General features: G+C 42.8%; 2 protein-coding genes across 3 annotated transcripts; both read left to right on the top strand.

The window, feature by feature from the left end:
* Positions 1-137: 137 nt before the first annotated feature.
* Positions 138-3,415, top strand: plaat1 (phospholipase A and acyltransferase 1). 2 transcript variants are annotated; one of them, XM_058072535.1, is made up of 5 exons: positions 138-986; positions 1,633-1,679; positions 1,759-1,897; positions 2,773-3,041; positions 3,218-3,415. In XM_058072535.1, the coding sequence occupies exons 2-5, from the start codon at positions 1,653-1,655 to the stop codon at positions 3,317-3,319; spliced, it is 537 nt and encodes a 178-aa protein (XP_057928518.1). In that variant the 5' UTR covers positions 138-986; positions 1,633-1,652; the 3' UTR covers positions 3,320-3,415. The 2 variants fall into 2 exon arrangements, with proteins under 2 accessions (XP_057928518.1, XP_057928517.1); XM_058072534.1 differs by having other exon boundaries at positions 141-986; positions 1,630-1,679.
* A 429-nt stretch (positions 3,416-3,844) lies between these two features.
* On the top strand, positions 3,845-12,616 carry ftsj3 (FtsJ RNA 2'-O-methyltransferase 3). Its single transcript, XM_058072511.1, has 21 exons — positions 3,845-4,047; positions 4,148-4,253; positions 4,333-4,379; positions 4,455-4,534; positions 5,091-5,190; positions 5,378-5,572; positions 5,652-5,767; positions 6,164-6,268; positions 6,627-6,727; positions 6,990-7,076; positions 7,909-8,046; positions 8,615-8,750; positions 8,836-9,047; positions 9,149-9,263; positions 9,486-9,567; positions 10,870-11,008; positions 11,083-11,195; positions 11,273-11,375; positions 11,451-11,634; positions 12,010-12,104; positions 12,180-12,616. Exons 1-21 carry the CDS (start codon positions 3,981-3,983, stop codon positions 12,433-12,435), a joined length of 2,577 nt encoding a protein of 858 aa, XP_057928494.1. The 5' UTR covers positions 3,845-3,980; the 3' UTR covers positions 12,436-12,616.
* Positions 12,617-12,696: the final 80 nt, after the last annotated feature.

Below are 12,696 nucleotides of genomic sequence, written 5' to 3'. Positions count from 1 at the left end.
TAGGTTGGGGCGGGTGGGTAGTAATATTATGGGGAAAAAGTCTTAATATTACAAGGAAAAGATGGTATACCAACAAGAAAGAAAATGCAATTTTACAGGAATAAACTCATAATATTATGAGGAAAAATAATGTTGTTTTTGTTGCATATTTTTTAAAAACTTTGTCATATTTTGAGGGAAAACAACAAAATAAAGTTGTCTATTTTGGAAAATGAGGTTGGGGGAGGTATAATACTGTGGGGAAAAAAATTAATATTATGGAAAAAAACAGCTGGAATTTTAGGAGAATAAAGTAAAAAAATAATAATAATTTTAGTAGCACAGAGTTTAGATATTATATAGATATTATATTTTATATATTAAGTTGTAACATTAGAAACAAACAAAACAATGAAGGTTTCATTTTTGAAAAGAGAAGTCAAACAAATGCACAATTTTACCAGAATACGCTCTTTTTTTAGTCATAATATTATGAGAACAAAGTTGAAATTTTACGGGAATAAACTGGTAGTATTATGAGGAAAAATGATTTTAAGTTATTCAAGTTTGTAATATTTTGTGAAAAAAAAATCAGTTTGAGGAAAAGGGTATAATATTACAGGAATAAAGTGAGAATTATGAGAAGAAAATGAACAAGAAATGAAAATAGTTGGAAACAAATATTGCAACATTTGGTTGGTCCAAATCATATACTTAATTTGCATTGCCGCCATCGTCCAAAGGGGACAATACCAGAGGAAACGCCTCTTTCTGCTATGCGTGTGTGTGTGTGTGTGCATGTGAGAGAGGGAGAGAGAGAGAGAGAGGGCGAGCGACCTCCAACTTCTACTTTGGCTTGAACTCCAGCTTGTCATCACAGAGACGTGGAATCCATCTTTTTTCTGTCCCTGCTGGCGCTTTTGGACGAATACTGTTTTTTTACGGTTAGACGTGGACTTATGATGGAGAATTAAAATGGTGAGGAAGAAAAAAGGGCTGGTGTTTGAGTAAGTATGGCTCCTGTTGCTTTCCTCACGTAACGTTAGAGAGCAAAAGTTTAGAGACACTTTATCATGCTATTGGATGACAAGGCGTCTCTAAACTTTTGACTGTAGCGTACATATGTCGTGTATTGTAACACATGTCGCGTACGTGTGGCATATTAACCACGGCGCTCTCCTGGAGGTGAAAGAAAGTGCTATTTATTTGTCTTTTCCATGTAACATAACATCAAGCTGTTTTTCCGCCGGCTTCCTCATTGTGTCCACGCTATTGTGGCGGCAAAGGTGAGCTCTGGGTATTGTGTGCTATTGTGTGGACGTATGGAAGAGGGAGCTTTGCATCGCATGGAAGCCCATCCAGCATTCTCTGACACTTATTCCCAAGGACTCGCAACACGGCGCTGTTCTTACGGCAAAGTCTGGTCTGGGGGACATTTGAAACACAAAGGTTCATCAGAAGAAGACAACAAAAATGGAGGTTGAGGAAGAAGCTATGACATGATGTCAATGAAGTCATAATATGAAGAAAGGAACATTTACAGGAATTATTAAGTTTAAGATGTAAACACAAAAATGGAGTATTCTGCCTGTAAGTAATGTGCCGTTTGTTTTGCAGCCTGACACCAGTGTGTTTTCTTTGCCTCCTTAGAAGTTGTGGAAGCATGTTACGGGATGGATCATCAACAGCAAAGATCGAGCGTGAGTCGCCGCTGATTAAAAATGGAAGCATCTCGTGACACGTGACGTTTGTGTCTCTTGTTGTCTTTTGTGTGTGCAGATGGCCTCCAGTGACCCCGACCTCGCCGACTCCCCCGCCGACCCCCAACCCGGTGACCTCATTGAGATATTCCGACCGGCCTATCAGCATTGGGCGCTCTATTTGGGCGACGGTTACATCATCAACCTGACACCCGTTGGTCAGTGCACACCGCAACCAGCGTCTCACACGGCTTTACATGCGTAACCGTGGCGACCGTGGCGACCGTAGCCTCGCTTTGCGGCATCCATCCCTTCCACAAGGTTTATTCTTGTAAAAATTGCAACTTTTTTGTCGTTATTTAACTATTTTTTTTTTATTTTGACTTTATGTTGTAAAATTACAGCTGCTTTTTCCATTTTTAATATTATAACTTTTTTTTCGCAAAAATCACAACTTTATTCAGTTTTTTTTGGTTATGCATAATATTACCAACTTTTCTTTTTTTGTTCTTGTAAAATTACAACATTTTCTTATCCTTAAAATCTGATATTTTTCCTTTGAATATTTTGACTTTATTCTGGTAAAATGATGGCTGTTTTGCTCATTTGTGCTGTTGTTTTTGTCCAGCTTTAATCTTTTACATTTTCTTCCTGCAACTATGACTTTATTTCCATAATATTTTGAATGTATTTTTACAGTGTTAAAACTTTTTTGCCGCAACCCAGTTTTCAAAAAATCACAACTTTATTCCGTTTTGTTTGACTCTTATAATAAAACTGTTTTTTCTTTAATATTCCAACTCTATGCTAGAAAAATGACATTATTTTTCCTCATTATACAATAATCTATTTTTAAAAAAATAATATTTTGACTTTATTCTGCTATTTTTCCCATGTAAAATGTATGAATGCGATAGTATGTACATGATTTGTTGTGGGGGTAGAAATGGTTTGTTTGGTTTGGAGCGGGGACTTCACGAAGGGATTCACGACGCTAACCAAGGGATTCACGACGCTAACCAAGGTTCCGGCGGACCCGCGGAACGCTCAGATGAAATGTAGACCGCTAACGTGAACGCAATCTCTTCTCCAGACGAGAGCCAGGCCGCCGCCATGTCCAGCGTGAAGTCCGTGTTCAGCCGGAAGGCGGTGGTGCGCATGCAGCTTTTGAAGGAAGTGGTGGGCGGGGACTCGTACCGCGTCAACAACAAGTACGACCACAACCACACGCCGCTGCCGGTCTGCGAGATCATCCAACGAGCGCAAGTCCTGATTGGCCAGGAGGTGTCGTACGACCTGCTGGGGAGTAACTGCGAGCATTTTGTCACCTTGCTGCGCTACGGCGAGGGAGTGTCTGAGCAGGTGATGATGGATATATCAAATTTATTCATATACTTATATATATATAATTATATAATTTATTATTATATATTGAATTATTGATATGATATATATATTTATATCTATACTTTAGTCCAGATAGTGTAATAAATAATCAAACACCATTGACATGCTCATGCCCCTCTTATCACCGCCAGGCTACAAGGGCCATCGGGGCCATCAGTTTGGTGACAGCAGCAGCGAGTGCCTTCTCTGTGCTGGGACTGATAAACACTCGATCCAGGAACAGGCCCTTCTAACATCCAAGGGATCCTGGAGATGTTTTCCAACCGGGCTTCAGGAAATCCTGGAAAGTCGGCAGTCAAAATGCATCATTAATAAAATAAATATGAAAAAATCACACTTTTGCTTATCAGATCTCTTGGTGTGGGTGATACTGCCAATGCTGGTATCAAAGTGATACCAAGCAAAGACAAGGCCAATACCGATATGGAAAATGTCGGATTTTTGCCTTGAATTTTGTAACCATGATTATAATCAGAAACCAAACCAATTGTGAACAACATATCAGTATCCAAATACTCAAACAATGTAACAAAATCCACAGAAAAAAATGCAATAATTTAAAACTAATTAAAAATAATGGATGCGTTCTGTTAATTTACTTCTTAAGACCTAATAGTTGAGTATAGTTTTACATAAATGGGGTATTTTTCAAGTATTAGCAAATAAGTACAAGTAACAATACAGCTGTACCATTTGTATAGAAAGTATTTCATGTGCCACCAGAGAGTGGCGCTGTGGAGCACCAGTGCGGCCGGCGGCCAACCAGCAGGCGAAGAAGACCAAACGCGTGACGTAGAATATCTGCGCACGAGCGAGCCACACGTGTTGTTTTTCTGTGTGAAATTGTTGCACATTTGTGCCAAATTCAACCGCAAGGTCTCCGCTATTACAAACATGGGGAAGAAGCTCAAAGTCGGAAAGACCCGGAAGGATAAATTCTACCACTTAGCCAAAGAAACAGGTAGGAAAACCGCAACACGACGCTAGTTAGCAACATGTTAGCAACATGCTAGCCAGCTAGCCATTCCCCCTTCGTACTTAATGTATGTGTCTCTTTACAGGCTACAGATCCCGTTCCTCGTTCAAACTCATCCAACTCAACAGAAAATATCAGTTTCTACAGAAAGCCAGGGCTCTGGTGGATCTGTGTGCCGCGCCTGGCGGATGGTTAGTCAGCTGACATTCAAAGCTTGATATTCGATAACTGATAACGTGCAATCTGACGTGTTGGATTATCTATTTACAGGCTGCAAGTGGCGTCCAAATTTATGCCCGTTTCAAGCCTCGTCATTGGTGAGTCCTTCCACTCCAAATCCAGCCGTACTCTTCTCACTCAGAATTCTATTCTCAAGTGTAAACTGGTTTTAGGTGTTGACCTGGTGCCCATCAAGCCTATCCCTAATGTAGTCACCCTCCAGGAAGACATCACAACGGAGAAATGCAGACAGGTTAGTCTGGGCTGGGTTTTACTCGTATAGACGGGACTGTCCAGCGAGGGCCGCGCAGTGGAAATAATAAACATTTTCAAAATGCATCTCAGCGTTGTCATATAGGTAAAAATGCATATTATTAAAGGGGACCTATTATTTTATATTGAGATTTGGACTCCTTTAGAGCAGCTACACACAATAACCCGCCCGGAAAGCTTTCTAGATCTTCCAGAATCTGCACCCATTCCAGCTGTATTTCATTGGATTTCCATAATGGTGTGTTTGAATGTATTTCCGCTTCTGGGCACGCCCACCCCGCTCTGATTGCTCCCATTCAGCTTGTACCCAGGCATGCCCTTATTAGGAAGTTTGGCTCCCTGTTGAAACCCAACATTCAGAGCCACCCCAAAACGTCTTTCAGGACTCTCTTCCAAATGCACAAACCTCATTATCTGAACCTTTGGCATGGTTTAACACGGACGTTACCGTGAATGTTGATTATTCTTTTTTTTGTCAATTTTCACACACAGATCTAATCGAAACGACATTGTTTATGATCCCCCCCACCCCACAGGCCCTCAGAAAGGAGCTGCAGACGTGGAAGGTTGACGTCGTGTTGAACGATGGCGCTCCAAACGTGGGCGCCAACTGGCTGCACGACGCTTTCTCCCAAGGTACCGCATACACCGTTGATGCCGTGTTCGGTATTTCACAGGTTTATTACATGGTCACTCGGAAAAATGACTGTATGAAATTCTATTTGCGGTTAATGTTAAACATGTTAAACCACAATGTTAACGTTTGCAGTATGTAAAATAAATGAGTCACGTGTGAAATTGTTGGTCTTCCTTTCTCTCCCAGCCCACCTGACCCTCATGGCCTTGAAGCTGGCCTGCGACTTCTTGAATAAAGGTGGCACGTTCGTCACAAAGGTCTTCCGCTCCAAAGACTACCAGCCACTGATGTGGATCTTCCAGCAGTTCTTCAAGAAGGTGCAGGCCACCAAGCCCCAAGCCTCTCGGAATGAGTCGGCTGAGATATTCGTCATTTGCCAGGGTCAGTGCGACGCTTGTTTTGGATACACCCCCTTTCCGCCCCTCATTAATGGACTCATGACAACATATGATATGGGCAGGTTTCCTAGCTCCTGACAAGATTGATACAAAGTTCTTTGATCCGAAGTATGCCTTTAAGGAGGTGGAGGTGCAGGCCAAAACTGTGAAGGAGCTGATTCCCGACAAGAAGCCAAAGGTAGGAGTGGATCGTGTCAGTAAAACAACAATCATCTTGGATTGCACTTGAAACTCTTGATGAGTGACAGGATGCTGGCATACCAATTCACTTGGCTAGCTGTGAGGTCTGCACGCTAACCACTCGTCCGCCGTGCAGACCCACTCTGTCAGTCTTTTGTTAATATATTTAGTCTTAAAATATTCCTGTTTTGTGGTTGACCAATACCTCCAGTTAGCACATTGAAGCAAATTTGAAGCAAGGCGAGGTATGCTAACTGTTGTACGGCCAAGCTCCACTCGTAGTCTCGATGTCATAATATGTTTGTAAGTCACTTCTGGAGTCTTTGGACAACCTGAGCAGTCCAGTGCTTCTAGGCGTCTGTATCCCTGACCCGGATGCTCTTTTTGTACTCAGGCGGAAGGCTACACAGATGGTGACCTGACACTCTTCCACAGTTTCACTGCGACCGCCTTTCTCAAAGCTGAGAACCCTGTGGACTTTCTGGGAAAAGCCAGTGAGGTGAGCCTTTTTTCACAGCAGGGCTTCATGATTCTGCATGACATCATGGGTCTATTGGGTCAAATGGCAGCGTTTGTGATGCAATAAATGATAAATCGCTGGTATTTAAAAAGGATTGACAAGCGAGACATGTGGCTGCATTGATATCAGCCTCCTGGGTGGATAAGAATCAGCCATAAAATGACCTTTATGCATTCCCATATGGTGTCAGCATTTGGGAGTAAATATGAGGTGAAAGAAAAAGGCTAAAAATTCAGTAAAGTAGTCTGTATAGCTGTGACACTTCCTGTTTTATAATGGTTTTGCATCCCTCGCAGAAGGAAGTCTTGCTCCTATTCAACCCCGTTGTTCTTTCTAGATCACCTTTGACAACCCCCACCTGGAAGCTCACGCCACCACCACGGATGAGATCAAGGAGTGCTGTCGCGACATCAAAGTTTTGGGCCGCAAAGAACTCCGGTAAAACAAACGTTCTGGGTGCCAAATCGACTAGCAAGAGCCACCATGTCAGGATTGGCATGCTATGGTTTTATTTGTTCATAACTTACACAAAGGAGCATCACTAGGCTGCCATGACACAATTCAGCACGTCTGAAAAGGAGTAGGAAGAAGCAGAGCTCATTCCACTCTACCCCATCTCCACATCTACTACTGATATTTCATTCACACCAGTGGAAGTGGATTAAATAACCAAGATGTTCCTTCCAACTCTTTAACGCAGGTTGCTGCTGAACTGGAGGACCAAGATGAGGAGATACCTGGCCAAGAAACTGAAGGAGGAGGCCAAGCAGCTGGACCAGGGGATCAGGTACAGGCCACCGGAATGATGCTCCATCTCAGTGTGTGCTCTCGTAAGCTGCTTCGCATTCGGGGGTACTGGAAGGCACTCCAGGGGGTACATGAGATTAAAAAAATGTATATGCAACGGGGATGATTGGTTGATACCCATGAGTTTAGTTGTTGTTGTAACTTACACGACCACTCAAAAGTTTGGGGTCACTTGGAAGTGTCTTTGTTCTCCAAAGAAAAACACATTTTCATGCATTTCACAAACATTTGTATCCATTTCCCAAACAAGTAAAATGAATGAGATGATTTAGAAAGAAGGATGTATATTTTTGCATAGAGGCCTACTATCAACAACTGTCAGTCCTCTGCATCAATCTCCTGCTATGGCTGCTAATCCAAGTTCATCATTTTATAAGGCTAATAGATGATGAGAAAAGACATCTAAAATCTCAACTAAAACTCAAATCTCTTACCATGCTGTTAACTACTCCCTTCAGAGAGCAGCACAAACTGGGCCTAACAAGGACAGAAAAACGCTGCACAACTGTGCAAGAAGACAAATATGTGAGTCACTCTGTTCATGTCGTTGTTCTGTGGGCCAAACCTGCAATGCACAGAGTGAACTCCCTATGTGGGGGGACCAGGAAAGGATATATATATATGCAATATATTAAGGCTGACAAAACGATCCAGTTCATTTTCATTTTGATGAATTTACTATTGTCCCAGGCCACGTGCCCACGAGATGTTTTTTTTTTCTGAATAAGAAATCTATCACCCCCTCTGGTGGGGGGTAATACCAGTGATGTAGTAGACGAACAAAGCTAATCATGTTTCTGGTTCATCTTCAGCTTAAGTTCCGAAGAAGAGGGGGGCAGCTCAGACGACGAACCCGGCAATAAAAACAAGAAAGAGGACGGGGACGAGGACGAGGAAATGGAGAAGAAACTGGCTGAGCTGAAAGCGGAGGAGGTGGCTGATCTCAAGCGGTAACGCACGACTTTTCTTTTTTTTGTGATGCTAGCACAAAATGTGTCAATTATTACAATGAGGGGAAAATGTGACTATAACCATAGAACCCGAAGTAGAACTTTCCTGTGACTTAGGAAAGTGATACCTTTCCTGTGCAATTCAGGCATCCCTCGGTTATCACAGTTAATTGGTTCCAAACCTGACCAGAAGTGAATTTCCACAAAGAATATTAATAAATTTACTATTTTCATAGTTATACCATAGAAATCCTGTTTATGACTATTAGTATGAAACACCAAATAGTCACTTTTACACTCCCATTGTTCTTTGTTTACATCACATTATATATATATCAATAACTATCCCAACCGTGATATAGCGAGGAACGACTGTGTCGTAGTTCTTTTAAAGCGATGCTATCCTAATTGACATGCAATCAGAAAAAGCACTTTTGGCTTTTCTATCCAAAGTAAGCGTTGAAATGTGATCAAGCTGGTGGTCACCAAGCAGATTGCCGCCACAGAATGTCATCTTTCCAGGCATATAAATGGAGCATGTGTGTTGTTTTGTGTTGTTTGGGGTCAGGAAGAAGAGGAAGCTGCTAAAAGAGCGCAGGAAACAGAGAGAACGGGTGGAGCTGAAGATGGATCTTCCGGGTGTCTCTATTGCTGACAACATGGACGTCTGCCTTTTCTCCCTACACACCATGAAGAAGAAGCAGGTGAGAGATGTGCACGCACGCACGCACACACACACACACACACACACACACACACACACTTGACGTCTATTGTATTTTCTATTAGGAGTTAGCCAACATATCCAAGGGAGACATGCAGGCTGCAGATGAACTCGGGGACGGCGAGGATGACCTCTACTTGTCTGAGGACGAGAAGGACGAAGCAGATAACATGTCCCTGGCCTCTGACTTGGATGACGAAGACATGGAAGAGGTGGAGCACCGCCAGAAGGAGTTGGAGAAGAAAATGGCAAAGCAGCAGCAGCAGCAGAAGAAGAAGTGAGTGAGAACCTCAACCACACTTTCATGCCATTTTGGTAAAAAGCTGTGGGGAAAAACACAGCCGCCCTTTTAGTAATGCGTGGTCCGCCTGCCTTCAGGGTGACGTTGACCAAGGAAGAGGAGGTGGACGAAGGGGAAGACGGCGGCTTGCTGGTGGAGCTGGAAGGGAAGGACGAGAAGAGAGAGAATGAGACCAACTTGTGGTTCAGCAAGGTTTCTCCGTTCATAATCCAACACATCCACTTGTTGTGTAGAGCAGGGTCCCCAGACAAACGGTCATTCTTTTTAAACATTTTAAAAATAAATGATAAATACATGACAGTGCACCTGTGCCCAGAAGATAACGCTAACGCTTTGCTGTCCGTCAGAAAGGTTGGGGGGGGCGGGCGCTGCTGTGGCTGAGCCGTTTCCCAGCGACATTCTATTCTTTTGCAGGACATCTTCTCTGAGCTCGAGCTGGAAGGCGACGCCGAGAACGAGCTCAGGCAGACTCAGTGGCTCCAAAGCAAACGAGCAGGTCAGCGTCCAATTGAATTGCTTGATAGTAGGCTGGTCGCCTGGTGACAAAACAGCTCTCGCTTATGTGGAATGAGACAATCTTTGGGGGAAATCTGCTGCTAGCTCCACAATAGACCAGAGAACAAGAGATGAGACAAGTTATTTAAGAATAATGAGGAACAGATAGCTTCTAGACCAGTGTGGGCTTGGCTAGTACTGCGGGGGGGGGGCCATGAGAGCTCATTAAAAATGAATCATTTTGGCAAATTATTTTTATTGTAAAATATTTATTGCGCGAGTTAAATATATATTTATAGGCCTAAGTAATAACCTATTGAGTGTTATTGACCTGTCACAATATTTGAAGAACCTTATACGGTTTATGATTGGAACGTAGCTCTCTGGTCATCATGCTAGTCTTGAATGCAGTTATGAAAAGTATGACAATTAATTCTTGTGTGTACACCACAGATTCAAAGTTTGGGCTTCCGTCATCCCCCAGTTTTCATTTCAGTCCTGAATCTTTACAATAATAATAATAATAATAATATCTATTATTATTAATAATACTTTAATATAAAATAGTAATAATAATATGATTTATTATAATAATTAATATAATAGTCATTATATAATTAGTAATTATTCATTATACAATAATTATGTTGTGTTATTATTTATTATTAATACTTTAATAATTAAATAATAGAAATAATAATTATATTAATAATAATTATGGATATAATTATAATAATAATAATTATTATTATTATAAGCTAAGTGCTCTGAGAAGGCAGCATTTTGTCTATGTACTGTTTATAGGACAAAGGTGGGCTGTGGACATTTTTTGGATTTTGGGTCCTGAGTTGGTTTGGGAACCCCTGCTCTAGAGAAGACGTGATTATTCCTGCTAAAATGTAAATGTTTTTTCCACTTTTCTGACCTATAAATGTCGTTACAATGTTGTATTGTGGTGTTAAATGATGCCATGTAGTCAGATAATGAGCTCTGAAAGACATTTTGATGGCTCGGGCTCTTCTAGCAGAGTTCTACCAACATCAATGCAACCCTGACTTCCTTATATGGGCTGCAGATTGCCTGCTCTCAGTAAACGCGGGCAATCAGCAGAATCTGGAAGATCTAGAAAGCTTTCTGTGCGAGTTATCGTGTGTAGCTGCTTTAAAGGAGTCCACAACTCGATACAAAGGGAGGAAAATGAACACCCCATCAGTACGGAATATTTAGCTCTATGGCATGGAACCTACCAAAGGAGAGATTACGTTCATCTTTCGTGTGCTTGAAGGGATTTTTATTTTTGAAGGAAAAGGCAAAAAGAGGAAAGCTGAAGTGGAAGCGGAAAAGGAGGAGGCGGCTCCAGTGCAAGAAGTGGAAGAAGAAGCGGGGCCTTCACAGGAAGTCGTAAAAGACAGCGACTCTGATGACAGCAGCGATGATGAGGAGTAAGTGGATTTAGTTGATCGTCTTTCGTTGCGTTGTCTGTGGATGATCTCCGACAGTCTGTCGCTTCCTCCAGATGCATAACCAAGATGAAGAAAGCCAAAGGTGGGAGCGGGACGGGCCAAGCCGATGATGATGATGATGACGACAACAACACCGACTTCCAGGTCGTTCCCGTAGAAAGCACCAGTGAGTATACGTATGTCATGTAATATTTCTTATAAAAGGCAACATCCTATTACAACACACGCTGTTGCTTTGCCAAGGCAAGAAAGCCCGCATCCTGGACGCAGAAGGCCTCGCCCTTGGCTGCGAGATCGCCACATCGAAGAAGAAAGCCAGAGACCTGCTGGACAACTCCTTCCACAGGTGTGTGGTGCTGGAGTCCTAATGATGCCGACCTCCTACGCTTTGACAGCCAGCATCCCCTTCATGCTTTTGCAGGTTTGCGTCGTCCGACAAGCCGTGGGAGGTGCCCGAGTGGTTCATGAAAGACGAGATCAAACACAGGAGGAAGCCGTTGCCCGTCACCAAAGAGATGGTGGAGGAGTACAAACAGAAGTGGAAGGAGATCAATGCCCGGCCCATTAAGAGAGTCGCTGAAGCCAAGGCCAGGAAGAAGAGGAGGGTAAGACGATCAGCCAGATGTAAAAGTGCAGATGCTTTGTTAGACACCTCCGTGGTGGCACACCGGCTGCTCGGAGCGTGTGCCTGAATACAGTGCACCTTGCTGGGCCACAGCAGGTGGCTCCCCCCTGCTCTATACTCTGGTTCTCCTGATAGTAGTGATGCCATGATATTAGGATTTGTTCCGGTCCTTCTTACTCCCAGGTGTGCACAAACAACATTTTTACTAAGTAGATGTAAAAGGTTATTATATATCGGCATTATATCAGTTTTGAAAGGTATCGGATATCGTGCATCTTTAGCTGAAATGTGGATCAGTTGATTAATATTTGGATGTGGCAGCTCCAGATAAAGACATTTGTTGGTTCCTCACTAGATGCTGAAGAAAATGGAGCAGGCCAAGAAGAAAGCAGAGGCAGTCGTGAACACCGTGGACATTTCTGAGAGGGAGAAGATGGCTCAACTCAAAAGGTTTGTCCTCACCGACCGCACTCCTGTTCGAGCACAGCATCAATAACAGTATTTTGTTGCTCTTCGTCGCGTCAGCATCTACAAGAAAGCCGGCGTGGGAAAAGAAAAGAGAGAGGTGACGTACGTCGTCGCCAAAAAGGGAGCCGGCAAGAAAGTGAGGCGGCCTGCCGGCGTCAAAGGCGTCTTCAAAGTGGTGGATGGTCGCATGAAGAAAGACATGCGGGGGATGCAGAGGAAAGAACAGAAAGCAAAGGGCGGCAAAGGGAAAGGAAGACCAGCAAAAGGCGGCAATAAAGGAGCCAAAACTGGTAAAGGGCGAAAAGCAAAATAAACTTTGAGCGCTTTCAAACTTTGAGCTTGATGAACTGCTTGACCTTTCCGGCGCTTGTAGGCGCACATGGCAATCTTAAAAATAGAAATGATCGTTTCCGGTATCAAAGAAAGTTGCCATCTTGAACCCACTTTTTTTGTAAATATTCTATACACATTTTTGCAATAAATGTTTTAAAGCAGGGGTCTCCAAACTTTTTCCACTGAGGGCTGCATACTGAAAAATGAAAGGATGAGCAAATGCTAAGTAATAGACTTAAAA

Source organism: Doryrhamphus excisus, chromosome 5, assembly GCF_030265055.1.
Source record: "Doryrhamphus excisus isolate RoL2022-K1 chromosome 5, RoL_Dexc_1.0, whole genome shotgun sequence".
In the NCBI taxonomy this organism is placed as follows: Eukaryota; Metazoa; Chordata; class Actinopteri; order Syngnathiformes; family Syngnathidae; genus Doryrhamphus; species Doryrhamphus excisus.
Note: the sequence above shows the minus strand (reverse complement) of the source record. Positions and strands in the feature narration are given on the sequence as shown.